Source organism: Taurulus bubalis, assembly GCF_910589615.1.
Source record: "Taurulus bubalis genome assembly, chromosome: 8".
NCBI lineage: Eukaryota > Metazoa > Chordata > Actinopteri > Perciformes > Cottidae > Taurulus > Taurulus bubalis.
Window position 1 is genome coordinate 11,246,275 of NC_136596.1, and position 22,156 is coordinate 11,268,430.

At 43.5% G+C, this 22,156-nt stretch overlaps 1 protein-coding gene across 1 annotated transcript; it reads right to left on the reverse strand.

Annotated features, from left to right (window-relative positions):
* Window positions 1–2,020: 2,020 nt before the first annotated feature.
* On the reverse strand, window positions 2,021–21,529 carry epg5 (ectopic P-granules autophagy protein 5 homolog (C. elegans); the record flags this gene model as incomplete). Its single annotated transcript, XM_079221682.1, has 45 exons — window positions 2,021–2,846; window positions 2,944–3,058; window positions 3,453–3,671; window positions 3,764–3,977; window positions 4,164–4,406; window positions 4,499–4,643; window positions 5,697–5,906; window positions 5,992–6,216; window positions 6,734–6,909; window positions 7,129–7,229; window positions 7,670–7,745; window positions 7,835–8,042; window positions 8,173–8,360; window positions 8,882–9,095; window positions 9,191–9,385; window positions 9,638–9,794; window positions 9,880–10,022; window positions 10,137–10,299; window positions 10,419–10,590; window positions 10,728–10,872; window positions 11,002–11,125; window positions 11,247–11,483; window positions 11,585–11,751; window positions 13,525–13,647; window positions 13,735–13,842; window positions 14,227–14,424; window positions 14,847–14,991; window positions 15,100–15,240; window positions 15,323–15,585; window positions 15,676–15,798; window positions 15,884–16,045; window positions 16,159–16,299; window positions 16,496–16,647; window positions 16,859–17,016; window positions 17,096–17,257; window positions 17,348–17,498; window positions 17,577–17,691; window positions 18,251–18,359; window positions 18,510–18,583; window positions 18,666–18,773; window positions 18,910–19,046; window positions 19,176–19,374; window positions 19,479–19,739; window positions 20,427–21,062; window positions 21,476–21,529. The coding sequence occupies 45 exons, from the start codon at window positions 21,527–21,529 to the stop codon at window positions 2,664–2,666; spliced, it is 7,740 nt and encodes a 2,579-aa protein (XP_079077808.1). The 3' UTR covers window positions 2,021–2,663.
* Window positions 21,530–22,156: the final 627 nt, after the last annotated feature.

Here is a 22,156-nt window from a genome sequence, read left to right on the forward strand (position 1 = left end):
AGGTTACACAAAAAACTTACTCGTTTCTGTCGGAGGTTCTTGCATTACGTGTCAGATTTCTGAGAACGTAATCACATCTCTGCGATTGGCGCAGAGTGTTTATTTTACGCCTGCAGCCTAATTGTCAATGATGACCGAGGGGAGCTGAGCCACCGCATGCTGCTCTGATTGCTGAGAGTACTCAAACAGTCTAGGAACAACTATTCCTAACCAGGTGCAGGGTTTCCATGGTGACGCAGGAATCTGCCAGACAGTGATGTGTCTGCCACCAATACTCTGTCTCAATGGGTCCTCTGAGCATGTGTATATGTAGATGGATGTGTGTGTGTGTGTGTGTGTGTGTGTGTGTGTGTGTGTGTGTGTGTGTGTGTGTGTGTGTGTGTGTGTGTGTGTGTGTGTGTGTGAGAGAGAGAGAGAGACCATGGGGTGGGGCTAACGCTTGAGAGCAAGCCGTCACATAAATATCATCTGCCCCAGTGAGCTGAGAGACGGGGGAGCAGAAGGTCGATGAGACGGCGATAGGAGACAGATGAGGGGTTCACAGAATACACGAGACGCCGTTTTGGAGTGTGAAGAGGAATCAGCGATAAGCGTCTGTAAGCATCTCCCACCTCCTCTCTCGCAGACTCAGAACACCCCGTCCTTTCCACCTCCTCTCTCACGTCTACCCTTTCTGTAACCATAGAGACCACCGTTGCCTGAAGAGAGGTTTTCTCCCAGACAGATTTGGTGGTGTTAAACGAGGACGCTGGATGTATTCGTGCACACAAAAGCACACCGCTCAATTTACAGACCCCCTCCTGAACAATCCTCATTCAACTGGGGACATGTTCTGTACCGTCGCACTGAAAGAACAACAGGATGCGGATGGCAATTAAATCACAAAGACACAGTACGTTCTCGTCATAACAGGCTTCTTAGAGAAGCAGGCTTACATTTCCGTTTGACCATCTGCAGTGTTATGCATGGAGAATGCAGATTGTAAGACAGTTTTGTTGTGGAGGTTACACAATGTATCATGTGTTACTGTCTGGACCTTTTCCTTTCTTTACAGCTCGATTCATAAAGCAGTTATGTGTCCCTCCACCCGACCTGTCCAGGGAGCACAGATCAGTCTTCCTGCTCTCAGAGGCTCCATGTACTACATATGGTCCCCGATCACGGAGTTGAGTTAGTAAGTACAGCTGTGAGACATTCAGTTCCCTTTATTGAACTTAGATTTGTCTCTTTTGTACAGCCAAGCCCTGTAGTGTCCTCCTCCAGCAGCCCTGCAGACCCATTCCTGATTACTGACTCATAAAAAATAAATGCTTTTGACATTAACAGTCACCACATAACACAGGCAATAAGGCTTCAGGCTGCAGCAGCGCAGCATGATTATTATTGAGATGGCACAGAGCAACAGAAGTGGTGAACGGACGATGCAAATTAAAATGTGAAAAGTGTTGGACGTACAGCGCCGTATGGCGGTCTTATAAATCTGAATTACAATCTGCCTTTGTCCTCACATGACCTACACATTTGTTTATATAAACAGGTGTAGGAGCCAAATATGGTGTTGGAAATATCCAGACGTGTCTCCGTTTAAACATTGGGTCTAATTGTTCTAATATCCTGGGCTTAGATATAGAGGTACTGAAATCGTCAGGTGGTTTTGACCCCGGAGGAGTCTCATTCTACAAAGAAGAACATGTCTGTAAATGTTGTAATGGTAATGTAGGGTAACTCAGGTTTACAACCAGGTCACTACTGAGAGTGACAACTCAGTAGATTATAGTACGAGACTGGGCTCCTTTAACATAAGGTCAGTTATATAAACTCTCACAGACAACGGGTCCTCACCATCTATATAGTCTCATACTAGCGCCAACAACATAACACTGCAGGTCTCTTAGTAATATCAACAGCATCAGTATTACAGTCCACACACTACTTTATAAGGAAGCCAAGTAGTGTGGGACTTTGTAAGTGGTGCTTAGTGAATCTTCTAGTGCTTATTCAGGCTGCAGTCGTTGTGCCCAACAGCGACAGATGAAACAACTGCAGTTTATGGTCAAGAAGTTTTAAGTAGCTGAGCAAATTAAAATAACATCTCTTTGGCAGAAACAAGGAAAGCACTTTAGGCCAAACATAAACAATACTGATACGAATGTTCTGTTCCTAAAGATGATCACTTCTTAGAGGCAGCCCCTGTATGCATCTGTACAACATTTATGATTGAGAGATTGTAGCTAGATGCTAGCATCAACAGCCCAGCATTGAATTCTGCTTCAATAAATATGTGCAACTTTCTCTCAAATCAAGAAGAGAACAGAAGGGTTGAAGACCAACAGGCAAGTTATATAAAAAGCGACAAGGCATAAACATGAGTAGAAAGCAAAGTGCAAGTAATGATTAGAGGTTAGCACATAACATTTCTTTTGGCTCTGACTGGTTTTATGACCCTTCATTGAAGATTACCAGTCAAAAAGTATTTTTTCACAAAATGCACTGCGACCTAGCTGATGAGACATGTAGCTCTCGCTGATATAAAAGCAATCGCAATTCAATGTTACTACTTGAAAACCTTGTGCTCCAGAAAGAGTTTCTCTGTACAAGTCACCTGTCACTGTAGACTAACAAATGTCCACTTGGATCTCCAGCAGTGTCAGGTTAAGTCACGGTTAACGGATAATGTGTAGGTATCTGAGGTCAGGGTATAGGAGGTTGGCTAGCAGGGCCAGCAGTCGCGGTCCATCTCTGAGACAGTGTCCTGGGTAGCGGATGAACTGGACAGCTTTATTCACAGATTCTTCCAAGTCTGCGTACTGCTTATTGCTGGCCATGGCCTCCAACACCCCCAACATCTGCACCCACAGAAAACACGAGAAACAAAAGTTATTTTTAGAAGATAAATGCAGATAGGAAAATGAAAACACTTAATTTGCAGTGTATGCTGCATACTTGCTGTGCTTTCACAGAGAGCTGCAAGTCACTGGTGGGTTGGAGTCGAAGCTCGTTCTCTGATGGCATCTGGATGGACATGAATGCTACCAGACTGCGTACAACCACCCTGAACCTAGATGTACATTGGACAGGAATTAACGGGAGGGTTATCAACAATTACTCTAATAAGAAATAAATGTGATTTTAAAAGGAAACTTAAGGCAGCAATAATCAGAAAGGAAATTAGTGTAGATTAGGTTTTTTTTTTAGGTATTTACGAATTTTTATTATTTTTCTTTGAATGTATATGTTTTTCCTAAGTCTGTGTTTTAGTTCTCCAACATTGATCAGGCTGTACTGCATTTTATGATTTGTATTGTAATGCTTTTGCCTGGAACCCAGGAAGAATAGTCTCCACTACGGTGTAGACTAATGGGGATCCTTAATAAATAAATAAAATAAAATAAATAAATGATGAATACATATTTTAGTGTTTTCATTGGTGACTGAAATGCATGTGAGTTTACCTATTAGAAACAGGAGACCTCTTCCCCAGGCCGATTGCTCCTAACAATCCAGAGTTCTGTCTTTCTTCTCCCAGCTGAAGCAGCCTGGTTTGCAACCTCAACAGACATATGACGACTCCTGACACTTCAGTCTGTCCCACCTGTGGCTTCAGCTGCTCCGCTGACAGACTCAGCGCTTTGTGCCACCAAAGGAACAGCTTGGCTTCATCACCTGGACCACTGGGGACACACAGAAGCACACATGTCGACTTGCTAAATGGACTTTTTAAAAGCCACAACAAGCAACCAAATTAGAGAATGAGGGGTCAAACCTGGGGAATACTTGATTAGTCCATGTGTTAATTAAAGCCAGAGTCCTCCTCTCATTGGCTGCTGTGTATTCAGAGTTGAGACGCTGCAGGATGAAGGCGTAGAGAGTCAGGAAGCTGCCCCCTGATTGGCTCTCAGAAAGGAAGTCATCCACTGTGAGCTCAGGCACCTGCAGCGATGCCAACACAGGACCCCAACCTACAGACTCCTCCTCAGCTGAAATAAAAAAAAAAACTAAATTATAAGAGTATGTACAGCATACTAACATGTGCATGGGTATGCATGTGCACAGGACAGAGATATCTGTAGAACTTTTCTCTTACCGTAACAGTAAACTGTACAAGGTTTTCCCAAAATAATTGAAAAAAGTTGCAATTCTCTGTTAAATAAAACTTTGGTTACCGTGGTTGAAGTACGCTGTAATGCATGCCTCCATGATCCTCGTCATGTGCCGCACTGACGCAAGACAGCGGGAGCAAGCTGTGAGGAGAGGCAGAATAGGGAAGCCCCTCCCCTTCCTGTCCAGCCAGGTAATGACATGAGCAGCAAGCGCCTCGCCTGTTGAGACACCGACCCCATTCAGCAGAGCCAGAGCTTCGCTGAACAGACTGCAGAACGCCATGTGCCTCTGCTCCAAACCCGTCTCTGGAGACAGAAAAAAAAGAGGGGTACAATCAAAGTGATGAAAGGATTCATTACTAATGGTTGATGTTGAGGAAGCAAGGAGGACGACTCGCCTGGTGGGTTGAATGTGACGACGCTCTCCAGAAGAGACTCCAGCTGAGCCTCCAGGCTGCTGAGGCTGATGCTGCCTCCCTGCTCCAGGGTCACCAAAAACTGCACACACCAGCACACATACACTCCCGCCTTCAGCGTCTCCTCCTGAGAAGAAGAAAAGTAACACAGATTAGCAATAGATATATAAATATATGCATTACTTTCTCATTTAGAATATATTGTGCACATTATAAGAGATATTCAGAGTATGTGTCCCCAAACTAAGAGCTCCTGTCCCACAAAACAGTTTAATTCTGAGAGTACAATTTAGGCATCAAGCATTTACATTGCTTATTCATTACTACTGGTTAACATATGGTTCATCTGATCCAAAAAAAGAGATTTTGACTGATTCTTATAGTAAAATATGTTAACGTTACCAAGGAAATCCATTAATAATTTTCTGATATTTAACATTTTATGTTGGAATGATTGCATCTAGTTTCCACATATTTAGCTGTACTCAGTTTTACCTACAGTATGTTTGACAGAAAGTGTATTTTTAAGGATGGGGTTGAAATACATTGCTGGATCTTAGAGCGGTTCTGTGTCCAGTAAAGCTTAGAAGTGTGTTTTGCCACTTTGGAACATTATCAAGTGGTGTTTAAGATTTCCTTCTGCTGCTCTACGTCAAGAGAAACTATATGGGTTTAAGTGATACATTTATGTAATTTGGCTGAGTGATATAGAGCTGGCAAAGAAAACGGAATTGTTTAAGTCTAAATTTAATACGGATGTTCCTTGCCTCCCACTTTCACACAAGATGTATCTGCCTGAGGCAGAGTAGATAAAGGAGACGCATTTATCTTTACATTCTTCAACATAAGGGCTCCTCTGTAGAATACAGCCATTCAATGTCAATCATACTGTATCTAGTATCGCCATCCATCCTATGTATCAACTTTCATGAAATCTCAACTGTGAGATGATATATAACATGTATACGAAATCATCGGTGAGTATGTTTTGTCATATTTTTCTGGGCTTGAAACCTCGACTGGGCTGCCACCTACTACATACAGAGCTTAAATGTAGGAGGTTAAATCAACTTTAAAGTACTGTAGCTATAATAACTAAAAACTAGATCTTAAGAGGTTTATGTTGCCTTCATAAAGCTCAGATTTGACTTGTAAAACAAGCAGGTTTGTATTGTCCCACCCTGTGTGGAACTTCTTGAGGGAGGGGCCGGAGCCCAGCAGCACTACGCAGAGATTTCAACAGCAGTTGAAGCGCAGAATCAGCACTGAGCAGCAATGAGGGCGGGTAGTGGGTGCCGACATATCCCAGAATGCCCTGGTATGAGGACAGGTCCAGTTGGTGCCAGGGCAGAGAGGTGGATTGAACCAATAGACTGAGTAGAGGGGAGTCCTGGAGGTTGAGGAGGAAATAAATAATAATTTGAAAGTGACAAGAGGACTGACAGGGATTGGAAAAGAAAATATTATGGACTTACCGGCTGACTCAGGATTTGTTCTTCTTTTGCCAGAAAAACTAGCATGTATAGGAGATAGACTAACATGGTGTGTGACTCCTTCTGAGTACCCGTGTCCTGTAAAGTTGGATATGTTGCCAGGGTGGGAGGTGTTTGCAAGTGGTCACTTAGGACACTGACCCAGTTGACGTTGCATAACACTTCTCCCAGAAAGAGGAAGCAACTCTTGGGACTTCCTCGCTCCACCTGCAGGCACAGGAAAGAGAGAAAATGATCAAAAATCCACTCTGACTACAAAACTAGAAACAGTGTACCTTAACTGACTGCTTTATGCAAGATGCACATTCATTGCTAATCCAGCTATCTTGAAAGAAATCAGATTATCCTAAATATAAATACATGCATCTTATTAAATTTTGGAGAAACAAAGAAATGTGATACATAATGAAAATACTGTTATTGACTGCAGAAAAATAACATATTGGTAAACGTTTCAATGGTTTCCCATTCACGGATAAGCAATAATAAGCAGCATTTTTGTTTGAATTACTTTATATGTTTAAAACTGTGCAGCTTCTGTACAGCAGCCTCTAAATGTCTGTGTGGGTCTTGAGAGAGGATCCAGGAACAGAGAAGTCAAGCTAATAATAGGAGCTACTGTAGCGGTCCAAGACCGAGGTCTCAAATTAACAAGCTCCCCTGTCTAGACCAGTGTGCAGTGTAGGGGGCCGGGGGTTGGCAGTCGGAGAGCAGAGTGGCTCACATTGAAAAGCTGCTCCATCAGCTGAGTGTCAGGGTGCAGGTGTCTCCAAGGAAGGGTGCGGAGGTGTGTGTGGTACAGGTAGAGAAGGTACTCAGGTGTATGGGGAGAGGTGCAGCTCTCACAGTAGTGCATCATACACAGCCACAGTGCACCTCTCTGGCCGGGGAGCAGACGATCTGAAACATACACACAACCATATTTTAAATAACTTTAACAGTGCAGATGAAAAGAGTAGCAGCACTTAAAAACACTCACTCATGTTTTTCCTGATCCGATGTGAGGTCCCGGGATGTCGTATGTGTACAGATTGTAAAGCCCTCCGAGGCAAATTTGTATTTGTGATTTTGGGCTATACAAAATTAACTGAATTGAACACAGGACTGCTGGGTACCCACCTCTGAACCTGTGATACAGCGTGTCAGTGAGTTGAGCATACAGGCCAACCAGACATCCGGCCGCACTTGCGTCTGTCTCCAGCCAGGGGTAGCACTTGAGACTGAGACAAAGAGACACCGATATTGACATCTTCTTTGTTTTTCATTTTCCTTTCCCTGGAAAGCACTAAACTGCGCTCTACATGAATCAACCAGAGGAATCATCATACAAAACTCTGGCCTGATGAGAGACTTCATTGAGACTTTTCTAAGTTCCAACTAAATAAATATCTATTGTGGTCTTTTGTCTTTTTGGTTCATTTTGTGTGCTTCAGAGATAAGAGTAAATAATAAAAAAATCCACTGTTGGTTCATTCATCATATTCATCTACTATCCAACCGCAAAAAAAAGGGGCAAAGATAACACATAAAAAAACGTATGGAATGTGAATGTTTTTGATTCGCTGTCCCCTGTGGAGTCTGTGCTGCATCTGTTCTCACATCTGTTCCCCATCATCTAACACCAATGACTGCCTGAGATCTGAGAGTGTGGGATGCTTACCCGCCATCATCAGTGTCCAGAGGAAAGATCCAAGGCTTAAATAACTTCACAATCTTACTGTGTAGGTCCTGCAGAGCTGTGGAAGTGCAAGATAAATGTCACTTTCATACTGACAGAAACAACAAGTATTACGGTCCTCATTATGTGCTAACAATTGGCGGTTACCTTTCATTATTTTGCTGCTGCCCACTGACTCTCTGGCACAGCCACTGAGCTGTACGTTGATTAGACAACCAGCCAAATGTTCCCAGAAGGAAACCACCTCACTGATGTAGGGAGTCCAGGCTGAGTAGAGGCCAAAACTACGGAGGTCTGGCTTACTGAGACGACTCCGCAGGAAGTAATCACTCAGCCAATCAACGGTCTCATCCACCTGTTTGAAACCAATTAAATCACACAGCCTTGTTGGGTAAATAATTCATTTTTAAGCATCATATAGTATAGTGAGACAGATAAGATGACTTTTTTGCAATAATCTGTACAACAAAACCAACATTAGTTACCTGCTGAGGGGAGAGGCTGATGGAGGGTCTGTAAAGAGAAGCTGGGGATGCGACAGCACGGCCAGAGACATCAGTGGTGTTGAGTGCTAGTTCAGTTTTGCTTTTAGTATTCCGGGATGGAGGTAAGCAGCCCAGCACTCGCAGAGTCACCTTCCAGCAATCAGGATTCAGCAACTGGTTTGAGGAGCCTGGTGAGGTTTAGAAATTCCTTTGTTTGTCGAAGAAGTTGCAAATCAAACACCTAAATCCAATATTCTTGAAATAAAAATACTATATAAAAGATTTTAGGTCTCTGAATTTGCAATCATTTTCTCTCATGAGGGCCTAAACTCTGTCTTGATAAAACACAAAAATGTACATACTTGTGACGAGCTGATTCAGTTGCTTGATGGAATGATTCAGCTAACTTTAGTTTAATTAATTAATTAAATTTCTTTTTGTTGGGAAGATGAGTAGGAGGCATTCTTTCAGAAGCATGAATGTGTTTTGATGAATCACTTGAATGAGCAACAAGAGGACTAATTGCTCTAAATTGTTTTACCAGCCAATGTTTAACATAAAAATGAAAAGACCAAAAAATGAAAAGCTGCTGTTCATGCATTATAGTGTGTAGTCCAATGTGGGCGCACGCACGCACGCACGCACGCACGCGCACACGCACACGCGCACACACACACACACACACACACACACACACACACTCTCTTACTGGTCGTAAGCAGACGCAAGCAGTCACTGTAGTGATCGGGAAAACGGTGGCGTAAAAGCCAGGTCCAGTGTTTGGTGAAAAGGTGAAACGGAGTGAGAAGTTCCGGCTCAGGGTCTCGGCCGCAGACGCAGAGAGCTCCGTGGACCAACTCCAGCAAACGGGTTCTCTCCGAAAACACAGGATGTGCTTCATTCAGCCACTGAGACAAATCAAACTAGACAGGGAGAGGTTGAAGGGGTTTACTGTAACTGTGCTGCTTTAGGCATTTATCAAATTTCGTCACTGTGTTGCATCTGTGTCAAGGCCAACCTTTGTGAGCAGCATGAAAATGACATCAACACTGTCCAGATGTAAGGATGTCACTACGTCTTGGTAGAGAAAGACGAGCTGATTGGGTGCTGAATTGGGAGTGAAGAAGGGGGAAATGAGTGGGCAAAGACGCCTCTGCTCCAGGATTGTCTTCAGGACACGACCACATTCCTCTGCATTTCCCTGGATAAACACCTGGACACAGAACACGAGTACAAAGCAACTCAAGCCAGCTTCATTCCTTTAAGGAGTAACAAGGGCGAACCTGCCCATTCACAATCAGTTAGTCACAGCTGTGTCCTATTTAATCCCTAAGCAGCAGTGTTTCTGAATCATACCGGGTTAATCTAACCCATAGATATTTACTCAGTGCTTGATATAAATATTGTACTGCCCTGTGTGTGTGTGTGTGTGTGTGTGTGTGTGTGTGTGTGTGTGTGCACACACCTGTCCCAGTATCTCCACACACGAGGACAGATACTGCCGTGTTGGGGGGTGTCGCAGCGTGTCTTCACACACAAAGGAGACCATCCGGTAGAAGGCAGACACCCCAACATGCTGCACGACCGATGATTTCTGTGTCTTATACATATTCACCAGAGCCCTGGACACAAAACATGCATCAGTCAAAATGTATTGTGATTTAGTACATGTTTTTTTTTAAATCAGCACCCTCTGTTTATACTGACGTAATAAAATTCTCCGTGTGGACAGCAGCCTGGGCCAGGCTTTGAGGTGGAGGAGCCATGGCGTCGGCTTGAAGCTTCTTGACGTCCCTGCGCAGTGACGTTATCTGAGTCTGCACTGCCTCCTGCCTCTGGACACGCTCACACTACGCAGTTATGGAGACCACACACAAACACATTAACATATAACGGCAAACACATTATGAATATATATATATTATGTTAAAACTTGTGGCGAGTGGCTGGTTGAGTGGTCTTACAGTGACAGTGATGTTTGCGGGTCCCTGGCACGGCTGTCCACCCTTCCCTTTACACTCCAGGGCCATGGTGACTTGCTCTGGTTGGTTCTTATACAGTAGAGGAAGGCTCTCCAGCAGCTCCTGCTCCATCGCCACCTGTTGGGCTTCACGTGCAACTGCAATCCTGACAACAAGATTAACAAGTATTTACTAATCACAGCGTAACTTTGTGACAAACAAGTCTGTGCATTTCTGTGACTGATGATGAGAAAATGTTTTCATGTCTGCATGAACTCCATGTACCTAGCCTGCTCCTGCAGGATGCTAAGATCCTTCTGCAGCAGTTCAGTAGCAGCTTTAGAGTCAGTAAGGCAGGTGGTGGGGACTTCAGCTACTGGCGCCTTCTGCTGCCGCAGCTCTGGAGCTGGACGGGGGACTGGATGCTTCTGAAGGTTGGATAGGATACGATCCCTTGCTGCACACAGAGAGACACAAAAGAAAAACATTGAAAATAGTAACTAAAAGAAGAAGAAAAAAAATATAAATGGTTCACTTTTACATTGACAACTGAAGTAAACCATTTTGTCTAAAGTATCAATTTTGGATAAGTACCATTGTTGAGGCTGGTGTAGTCAGTGAAGCCGGGGTTTTGAACTTGCAAGAAGATTGGCTCACTCTGCACCTTTTCCCAGAGAGACAGAACCTCTCTCTCGTCATACTGCAGACGCTCCTGGTCCATATACTCCAGCCACAGTTCCTACAGCACAAATTCAAATTCAAGAGCTACATGATGTACCACTCCATAACCACATTTGACAAACCTGCTACAATTACTGTACCACATGTTTTACATAAACAAAATATAAACACACAAAGATAAACCCACCTGCTGCCGCTGCATGACCTGTGCCAGTCTGTGTGGTTCATACTCCGGAGGAAGAGAAGGAAGGTACACTTCCTGCTTCTGCAGAGTCTCATCATCCAACCATAAGGCAAATACACCAAACAACCTGTATGCAACCAATGAGCGGAGATCTGAGAGCCGGTTACCACATTAATGGTTGCTACTACCTGCCAAACAGCAAGTAGGAATGTATTTTGAGTGAACACATCAGTGCATCAGTGACCTACCTGACCAGCTCTGTGTGTAGCTGAGGAGAGGTGAGGTAAGGGGGGCGGGGATTTTCGGGGCTTTCGTCGCCCTGGCTGTCTGATGAAGGGGTGTGTGGTAGGGGCACCCTGAGGGCCTGGCTGGCAGCATGGTGGAAGTCAGACACCTCCTGTATTCTCTGTCTCAGGTCTCTGAGTAAAGCAGCCTGAGAAGAGGCTTGGAAGAACCTTCTGCCGATACATCCACCTGCAACCAGCCTGATGGACAACACAATGAGAGACAAGGCGCCTTCACATGGATTCTGCGTTATTCCTGGTATCTCTGGCTAGGGATAGTACTGTGCGTGTATGCAACATACCCATACTCAGGTCCTGGTTGTCTGAAGTAGAGCTGTAGGAACTTCTGCCAGACCAGGGGAAGGAGGGGGTGGTCAGGCGGCGTGGCTAGGGCCTGACACGCCCAGCGGTAAACCTGCAGTCGCTGCAGGGATGGTGCTACCGGCAACTTCAGCCTCTGCTGGGCCATCTGGCTCAGACACAGACGCACTGTTAACACTATCTCTACGTACAGCAGTACATAAACCAGCAGTACAGACTGCTAAACCTGACCTTTGACTTTGTATGTACTATGTTTATGTTTAGTTACAGCTCATCTCACAAATATTGGATTACGCTGATGTTGTATATTTCGCAGCATTCAAAACTATTCTTCTACCTCTTGATATAGTTTATAATTGACTATGCAGATTCATTCTTGTCTGTCTTTTCATAACCCATTTTGTACAATGTACGGCACTCTCATGAAAGCTGGTGTGATGGGCCATTTTGACATGTCATTGCAGGTGTAATTAATAACATTAATTATGTCCTTGCTCTATTTAGGCCATGCATGTTGGTTTAATGGAATGGTTGTGACACACTAAATATAACAGGACTATAACTACTTTCATTAATTACATTTGTGTTTACCCTGCTATGACATGTCAAGAGTTCTAGTCTTAGAGAAGATTCATGTTGCAGCTTTCTGAACCATTTGAAGACTTGTATTACTATTGCTTGCTTTAAACTACCAACAAATGAAACACTCAAGTTTGAAAGCAGTTTTCAAAAAAACCTGAAAATGTACAAATCCTGAGTGTCTCTGCATGTGTCAAACTGCACAAATTAGCTAATTTCAATCACCTGTGTCTGTCTAGCAACAATCAAAGGTTGCCATGGTGAGGGAAACATGGTGAGAGTCAAAAACCGCAACTGTACATTTGGTTTCATAGTTATGTCTGCAACCAGCACAATAATTCCTACATTTTTACCAGACGTTATGTATGAGTGGAAATGTGAGCAAGTTTAAGATTTTAAAGCTCCTCTCCAGCTGTGGTGTGTCAACCAATTTTAAACTCAGAAAAGGTCTGAAAACAACCTTGAAGGCAAACTGATAATTCAAAATCTTAAAAAGATATTGAAAAGTTGACTTTTGACTTTAATGGTTTAATGCTTTAATGGTTCAAAATCTTGGAAACTGTTAAAAGTTCAAATGAAGTCTGTAACCCCAAAAATGTGGATGCAAAGTATAGCATGTTTAAAAGGATTTGACAATTTTCTCCATTGAGTTAAATTGTAAATTTCTTAAATTGTTCTGAACATGTTGATATTCTAATGGTTTCTGTTGCAGAAAGTTTGCAGAAGTAATTAAGAGTCAAAAAAACTTACAGAAGAAATAGAAGTTTAAGAATAAATATTTGGATCACAACAGGCCCTTTTCAGAGCAGCCATTTTGACATGTCATTGCAGTGTAAAGACAGGTGTATTGAAAAACGTTAGGCTCGTTTGAGGTGAACTGTGCTTCGTCTGGAAAGTGGAAGAGAGCAGCGGAAGGCGTTGGAAAAAAACTGCGGTCAAGCCTGACGTCACAGAAACTGTTAGATCCGATTTGGAGGCTACTTGTCGTTTGCAGACCTCGTTCGGATTTATTCATACGTGTTTGTAAATATATATGTATGTGGAAATGTGCGTGTATCTGCATTGTATTTGTTCTTTTTCTGACCACGTGTGCCTGACGTCGGATCAAGTTGTACACAAATCTAACCAGCATGCATTGTGGCTCATCTCGAAAAAGCCTAATAATTATGCTCCCATTCTATTCAGTGTGTCAGTCATTCCAGTGAGCCAACATGCACAATACCAGCATAATTGTGCAACATTTTGTCCTCCACTAACTGTGTCCTGTATTGTGAAACATTTTTCTAAATGTTACATTTACATCTCAACGAATACAAAGCTTTTTGTGATTGTGTCTGTATACCTTTAAGGCTTGTTCTGGGGAGATGTTGGGCTCCGACAGGAGCTCTTGTTCAATACAGCGTCTCAGCTGAGAATCCTCCTCAAACATGCCCTCCATATTCAGCACCTGCCAGGCAAACCACACCTACAAACACAGACAGTCAGGAATGAGAACTTTACTAATATGATAATGAGTACTTGCACATATTGTTGGTGCTTTAGAGACCCTTACCTCCGCACTCAGGGATTGGCCCTCTATGAAGGAGGGTGTGGCATTTCCAGCAACCCAGCCAACCAGATAGGAGAGCAGACCTCGATCTCCATGGTAACCCAAGGCATTCTGCATGACGTATGAAAATGGTGAAATGTACAGCTATTGTTAGTGACACTATGCTTATTTAGTGGTCCTAGCTCACTGGAGTTTTTTTCTGATGGAAACATTTTACTGGGGATTCATCGTACAAGTATACTTTCAGAATATCATCACTCATGATCAGTTCTATCGCAGTATGAACTATAACTCATAGCTTAAAAGGTGGAAAAGGTTCAGCATCCCTCACCACCAAGCTCCTGCTCTTACTGTAATGTGCAACCCATTAATGTTAATGTAATATTTATCTTTAAAATGTTACTAAAGGCCGTTTGCAATTCAAATTCAGCATCTGCACTTGAGACCTAAAGAGTCCATAAATAATGCAAACATCTAACATGACTGAGTAAATACCTTATGCTGTTGGTAGAGAAGTTTCTGCACAGATTCCTCCTGAATGCGTTTGAATGCCGCACAGCAGATCTGATCCATGAGGAACAGCACTGTTTTGTCCCGATACCACAGGTTCTGCTGAGTCAAAATCCCCACCCAGAACTCCAGCACCGCTGCAGCACCGACACGGCCGGGCTGTGAGCTCTCCACCACGTGGCTCTGGAAGATACAACACACACATTTATACATGTACTCTTTGGAAAATATGTATGGGATAAAACAACTTAATCATTTCACAAGACGTTGTTGCTAAAATGTAAGCTATCATTAGTTTTTTGTGTGTGCTTTTTTTTTATAGTATATAAAAGTATATGTTTAGAGATTAAAACCTATTTTTAGATCATGCAGTTTATCCTGTGCACATGGAACAAACATGGTTTTGGGGTAAAAATTCCAGTGCTTATCCTTTTTAATACCCCTACTGACATAAACAATGTAAAGACTTTGCATGTAAGACTAATTCTTATGGTAATATTCCACTTATTTATTTTTTTACTATTGTAAACATCCTGAATGTGAATTTTCTGTGACGGCTGAAGACTGGCAATACATATGTCCAATAGAAGCTTGTTGTGACGGACCTGAATGACACTGTTCAGAAGTCGGACAATGTCTCCATAGTTGGTTCCTGTGAGCAGTGGTGCGACCCGGTGAGTGACCTGCTGCGTCACACCTTGAGGACACACGCTGTCGTACTGCAAGAACAACTGGATACAACTTACAAACCTGCAGTAAACAGAGGGACGACAGCAGAGGGAAGAATAATGTAGGTGGTGGGAATAAGGTGGCTTCTACAATAAATATCTCTTATGGGCTGTGTGTGATCTTTCTTACTGTGAGTTATTGAGCAGGTAGAAGCTGAGCGGGTAGGTCGGTGGTAGGATGTTGTCCAGAAGATGCACCGCAGCTCTCAGGTGGCGAGATTGTATCAGACTCTTCAACAAGCCGACTCCATCAGTGCAAAAGTGTTCAAGACTAGAAAAACACAAGAGAAGATCTAAATTCAAATTCCATGTTGAAATCAACCACACGTATCAGGCACCGTCCGAGTACACACCTATGCCCCACTGTCGTCATGGCAATGGACAGGTAGCATCCAATAGGGATGCCTGCTTTTACAGCCCTGATAACAGAGTGCATGCTGGGAGAGTGTGTAAGCTCTGGAAGTGGGTTGGACGCCAAAGCAGAGCCCGACCAGACTCCTTTAGGGTTCTGTGCGTTGCCATGGAGCTTCAGCCTTAGCAACAATTGCCAAGCCCATTGACTGAAGGATGCTTCAGGAGAAACGCCCAAACGAAGGACACTGGCAAGGTAAGACACCTAAAGGGAGAGGGGTCAGAGAGAGAAAGATGGAAAAACCAGCCATGGTGCAGGACACAAAACATCTGCGAGGAAGGAGAGGTTCATCACCTGTTTGATTCCCTCTGATATGAGGCCGCTGTACGGTTTGTCAGTGAGGTACTTTTGATAGGCTTCAGCCACCAGCAGAGCCACTTCACTGTGGAGAGAGGACGACAAGGCCAAGGAGCCATCCTGCAAGGGGAGACAAGTTTAACTATAAACCCATGATTGCACTCGTGATATCTGGACACGTACTTTTTAATGAGTCATTGGCTACCTGTGTGTAACCCCAGTTAAGACCCTCCAGTATGACGCAAGCCAGCCGGTTCTCCACAGCAGACAGAGGATGTTGGAGCAGCCAGGCTCCGATCACACATATTTCCTCTGGCCGTGGTCGCCACAGACTCAAAGGCAGCTCTTTGCACAAGTACAGGGCCACCTAACGCACACAAGAACCCAAAACTAAGTCAGAGCTGAACGACAAATAAGATACTTTCCTCTCAATGTAGACAACCGCAAGCAGTTAAGTCTTTATTGAATAGCAATACCAACCATTCCCACAGTTTGTATGGTCTCTCTCAGTCTCTCCAGAAGCACAGATATAACGTAGGGATGGGCGGTTGCTATGGCAGCCAGCAACTCCCTCCCCACCTTCGAGTAAGTTTCTCTGGTAGTCGCACTAACATAAGACACCTGGAGCAGAGATAAGAGGAGATGTAAAAGAACAAGGTACTGTATGTTGTCTAACAAAGGGACCAGGTGGATTACTGTGGTTCTATATGAAAAACACAGTATATAAAGTATCCGAGTATTCAGTAGCTTTGTTAAATCAATTCACATCTTTACTGTTTACATCCGTCTTCTAGTGTTTTCCTTGTGCAACTCATACCTGGTACATCAGCAGAGTTATGGTTGTGATGAATGCGGGGTCAGAGTGCTGAGTCGGTGTAGCCATGTGTGCTAGTGCGGTGAGGAGGGAGATGCCATCAGAGCTGTTCACTTCACAAAGCCAGTGCTCAAACCTCTCTTGGTGTTCTGGGTCTGCAACAGACACATACAAATTGAATATGATGGCGGCAATTATCAACATCGAATAAAAAAAAATGTTGTCTGGTTTTAAAATCCCAACACAGGAGATCTACCAAGTGTCTTGGAAATTAAGTTTAAGTAGTTTGAGAAACGTTTTTTAAAACTTCCTTACAAAATTGTGTACATTGAAAGATTTGTGCAGGTTAGAAGCACATGCTGGTACCTCTAAGAGCCTTAATGCAGGACCTCGTGTCAGTAGCAGTACCGAGTGTTTCCAGTTCTGCTGTCTCTGCGCACTGCATAACATAAAGGACCCTCCACAGCATAGGGCTGGACAGTGTCCCATATGGCATCTCTGACATAAACAACCAAATTCCCAATCTGTAAGAGACAAAACAAATGTAAACTCATGTATATAAATGATTCCCAGTTAAATGGAAACTTGAAGCCAATTCCTCACCGTTTGTTTCTGAGTACATGCAACACAGCTCTGAGGAAGAGATTGTCATATTCCAGCTGCAGTTTGTCCAAAGACAAAGAGTGTGCTTGAGCGCTGGATCCACCTGCACCAGTTACACTCACATACTGGGCCCAGTGGTCACTGACGTAGCACACTGTCATTCTGAGGAAAGAAAGAGAGGAGACAACAGGATGAATATTGAATGTTAAATACTGTATGTATAGTTTGACTGTATATTATTGGTGCACTGACCGTATGATGTGTCCTATTCTTTTAACTAGCTGTCTGTATCGTGCTCTGTTGTAGGTTTGAAGACCAAGAGACAGAATCTCAATGAGTGAGGAGGCAAAAGCGAAAACACGCATCATCTTCTGGCTGGAACAGGCCTGGGGTTGATACACACCTGGAAGGAAAGTGGTGCGTTAGTTCATTCAGTGAGTGATGGACACCAACAGATGGACAGATGGACAGAATCCCGCACCCTGCTTGCTCATTCCCAGCATGTGTGCGTAGAGCTGCTGGAACGGGAACTGGGTCAGCAGGGAGATCAGATCCTCCTCACAGAGCAACAACCAGCTGCTCTCTGGGTCCTCATCCTAAACACAGAGAAAATAAATGCACTTGGAGCCTAAATGAACAAACACTGTCATGACAGCCTTGATTTCACACCTGTTTAACCTGCTAAAAGTGTTTTTAAGGCATGACGCAAAGTGGAAGCTGTTTTTTTATTTTTTATACGGGATCTTGACATATTACTGTTTTGCTAAATAAAATGTGTCCCAAAGGTTCCCAAAACAAAGTGCTTTCTGAGCAACACATTTGCACTGACAGCAGTCGTCGTTTTATGCCAGAAGACTGATATTTAAAACAGTCAAAGGTGTTCAAATGGCATTGATTTTACAACAGCTTAGAATATGACTCAGCACAGCAAAACAAAGACCAGAATTGTGATTTATAAATTAATATCACATTTTCTTGACATGCAGACTTTTTAACATTACAGCATCTATATACATATATACCTACAACTGAAATTGTCCATCATATGAAATTCACCCTGTTTTTTTTTTTAGATAATTCTTGTTTTTTTTAAAGCGTTTTGTTTGGCCCGCCATGGCCCATTTAAAATATACCTCAGGGCCCGTTTAAATATACCTCCTCTCCCGCTTCATCAACTAGTGTCCAGTTTCCAGACTCAGGTCCAGAAGCTGCTGAGCTCTGGCTCTCACATGGCTTCAGATGTCCCAGAAACTCTGCACGGTGTCTGAGTCAAAACACAGGAGCCACTGGTTAGAGATGTTAAGTTGTTAGACCCTGAAAGGATGCACACTCATGGAAAACTAAAGACTTAGAGCCGGAGTGCAGAGTTCACGGTCAGTGATCAGTAGCTTAATTAAGGGTCTCTGATATTTACCCTGCAGGCGACATTAGGACGGCCAGAGCTTGCATAAAGGGCAGCACTCCACAGGTGTTCCCCCAAACTTGAATCTGAGGCAAAAATTGGCAAGACAACTTCAGTCACTATGTACATCCAATGCCATGACAACACTAAATGATGTCTCTAACTAACCTGAAGGAAGGGTGCAGCCCACTTTCCAACCCCAGCAGGACAGCATAGAAGATGACACAGCAGGTACAGGTGCTCTCCGGACCCTCCAACATGCAGCAGGACCGCCACCTGGAGAATTGACCAGAACCATGTAAGTAAACACAGCAACTCAACCAATGGAACAGAGCAAGGGGTGTGTGTGTGTGTGTGTGTGTGTGTGTGTGTGTGTGTGTGTGTGTGTGTGTGTGTGTGTGTGTGTGTGTACCAATCTCTCCAGCCAGTGATGGATGTCTGTCTGGAACTGTGTGTCATCCAGGACTCTACGAGTGAAGCTAAACAGGACACTGATGGCCTCTTTCAAGGGCTGGAGGGAACAAGGCTGTGTTTGGCTGCCAGAATAATCTGATAACAAAAATATACACAAAGTTGATTGACGGTCTACACTTCACAGTAGGATTATGCATGAGAAACATGTTTGTAACAGGCATGTTACAGCCACTCCATGTCATTTAGAATGTATACGTCTCTCACCTTTCAGTAGACGATACAAGTAGGATTCCACCTGGAGGCGTGACAGTAGAGCAGTGTATGCATGTAGCGCCACCTTCTGATGGAGCAGTTCACTGCGGGCTTCAAACAGTCTCCTCAGCTCAGCCAGCACACTCTGACTGAACTCTGCCTGCTGGAAGCGGTGGTACCCACACACCTTAGACTGATCTGCACACACACCCTGTAGGGAAGGGATTACATTGACGGTGTCATTACAGCAGAAGACTATGAGTTCATAGTTATCTCTTCACACTGTATTTCTGCTTTTTGTTTTCACCGCCACACCTGAAGAGTAAGCTGTTCATCTTTGAAGCTCCAGAGACGATTCTGTGTGCTCTTGCAGTCGGAGGACTGTGTATGTAGCAGTGTGTGAGATTGGGTCAGCTGTCTACGACAGCGCCAGTAATTCTGCAGAAGTTCGGTCAGTTCGTGGTTCTCCTGCCGGGCTAGAGCACAGAACTGGGCAGCACACACTTCGACACCCTCTAACCAAGCTTGCAAACCTCCAGCGGGCTCCCAAACACTCAGCTGCTCCAGCGAGAACGGCTGTAGAAGAAAAAAAAAGAAGTGAACTCACATGTTAATACATGTGTAACTGTAAGGACACAATGATTTCAGTCACATAATCGCCATGTTATTATCTAGGTCGGGCCAAATTTTACAAAAGAAAATATCAGAATATTTGAATATTGAGGGATGACAAACTTTAGAGAGAAAATAACACATACTGTGGATATTCTCAGGTAAAGGCAGTTATTGTTCAACCAGCTAGAACAGTCTATCTATAGAACAATAATAAGCTACACTTTAAAAGCAGGAAACTTACATTTAACTGAAATCAACCCATTACAATAACCATAAAACAGTTAGCTATTATCATGGCAAATGTACTGACAGATTAAAAAGTCTGCTGAAATGGTGAATTAGTGTGCAATTACATTTGAAAGTTAACTTATTTTATCATTAATTAGTTTATGACTATTATTTTGCCAACAACAAATACATTCTTCATTTTTTAGAAACTGAGCCAAGTTATAATGTTTTACCTTTTAGATGTTGTCGTACTGTTTCAGGGAAACGACATTGACAATGTTTTAAAACTGAGGTGTTCGACAACAAATAAAATGTATGTATAACACACACTATATTTAAACTTACTCTTTTACCATTTGAAAAACCCCACAGCTGTACTCATAATCTAATGTATTGTTATCTCTTGGTCTATGAGATTACCTGGATTTCTGGAGCTGTCTTGGGTAATTCTGGGTAGAGTTTGCTTCTAGAAAGTTCTGCTACAGACTCCACAAGCTGCAAACTTGGGGGGGAAGATTCCTGCTCAGGAAGCGCCAACACTGCAGGTCCCTTTTCCCTATTTTTCACAGCTTCCTCACAGAGCTGTATCACAGAGCCCTCCTCCAGTGTTGGGAGAGAGGGGTACAGTGCAGGGGCACTCGGGGCATTTGGGATCTGAAACTGAGTTGAAACCCACAGCTGATTCCACGACTGTGTATCTTTTTCCAACTCAGTGGTCTGTGCTGCAACTTTAAGCTCAGCCCCATGAGCGGCCACCTCGTCCTCTTCCTCGTCTTTTGACTCTGTCAGATGCACTGTGTCCTGTGATGTCTGAGGTGACTGTAAAGTCTCAGTTAACACTGATGTTGATAACGTATGTGATGAGGAGGTCTGCTGTGTCTCACAGGGGACATCTGATGGCTGTGTTGTGGTCTCAGGGGGTTGCTCCTCCAATGGCTCCTGATATGGCAGACTGAGGGGGACATCGGTGAAGCCAGAGGTGAAGGCCTCATCAAAGACAGCGGAGGGAGCTGTGGCTCTTTTGTCTTCCTCTGCCTGCTTCTGCTTCCTGACCAGCTGAAAACATAAAACAACAATCAGAGAAAACAACATAATTTACAACTCAGCATATGCTGTAGCTACTATGACAAATAGTATGTGAAAGCACAAACACTATGACGAATGGGGCAAAACTATTACATTATTTAGACTCAGCCCAGTGTCCTAAGGATTAGCTCTATTATTTAAAAAATGAATAAATTATTTATTTGTGGATGCTGGGCCTTTATGTTTGGTTTCCATGTTATGCAGCTTTTTAAGTTTCCTCCTAATTTCTAAAGACACACGTATGTTGTATTGAACACTGTAAATAGTCCACAGTTGTGAGAGTTTGGGATTGACTGGTGAGACATGTCGAATGTTGAAATGGGCTTTCCACCTGTGTGACCTGAAAAGAAGATACATTAAGTGTCAAGGACTTGTTTAATCACCTGAGTTTTTCCGCTGGTTTTTGCCTTGGTCTTCTTTGGTCTCGCAGCCTCCATCTTTAATGTCTGCTCACATCAACTTGTTCCACCTACCGAGATCCCCTTGACATGCAGCTGACTGAGATGTCCTCTGATGGAAACGAAGCTGATCAACTGACATCAAACAGTCCTCACATGTCCACACAAACAGCAACCATTAACTTAGCTGGATTAGTAAGCGAGGTCTATCTTGTGATAAGCAGCCAGTGGCTGGCTGTGTTGCAAAGATAAACACTCGCCACGGGTTGTAAACAAAGCCCTGCATGGAGAAAAGTCTCTGTCGGAGAATAGCAAGGCAACAGCTAGCATGTATTTTAGCGTAGACGCAATATCTAGAGAATACATGTTTGTAAAAACGAAACCAGTGCCTGATGATAAACTCCACGTAGCTAACGTACACAACTGAAGACGAGTTGACAAGGCTCAACTCAGCTAACGCCAAGCTTTCAGCTCATTATTAAGTCATTTATTTACCAGCAGCTCTAAGTTTTCAGTTGTGTTGCTCACATGATCAAAATAAGACGTTAACACGTCGTCCCGTCTGCTGGTCAGCTGTCATTTGTTTTGTTTGTTTCAGGAATTCCGCAATCGCGGTCACGTGACAACTCCACCTCTCTACGGAAAGTCAGAGAGCCCAAACTGTAT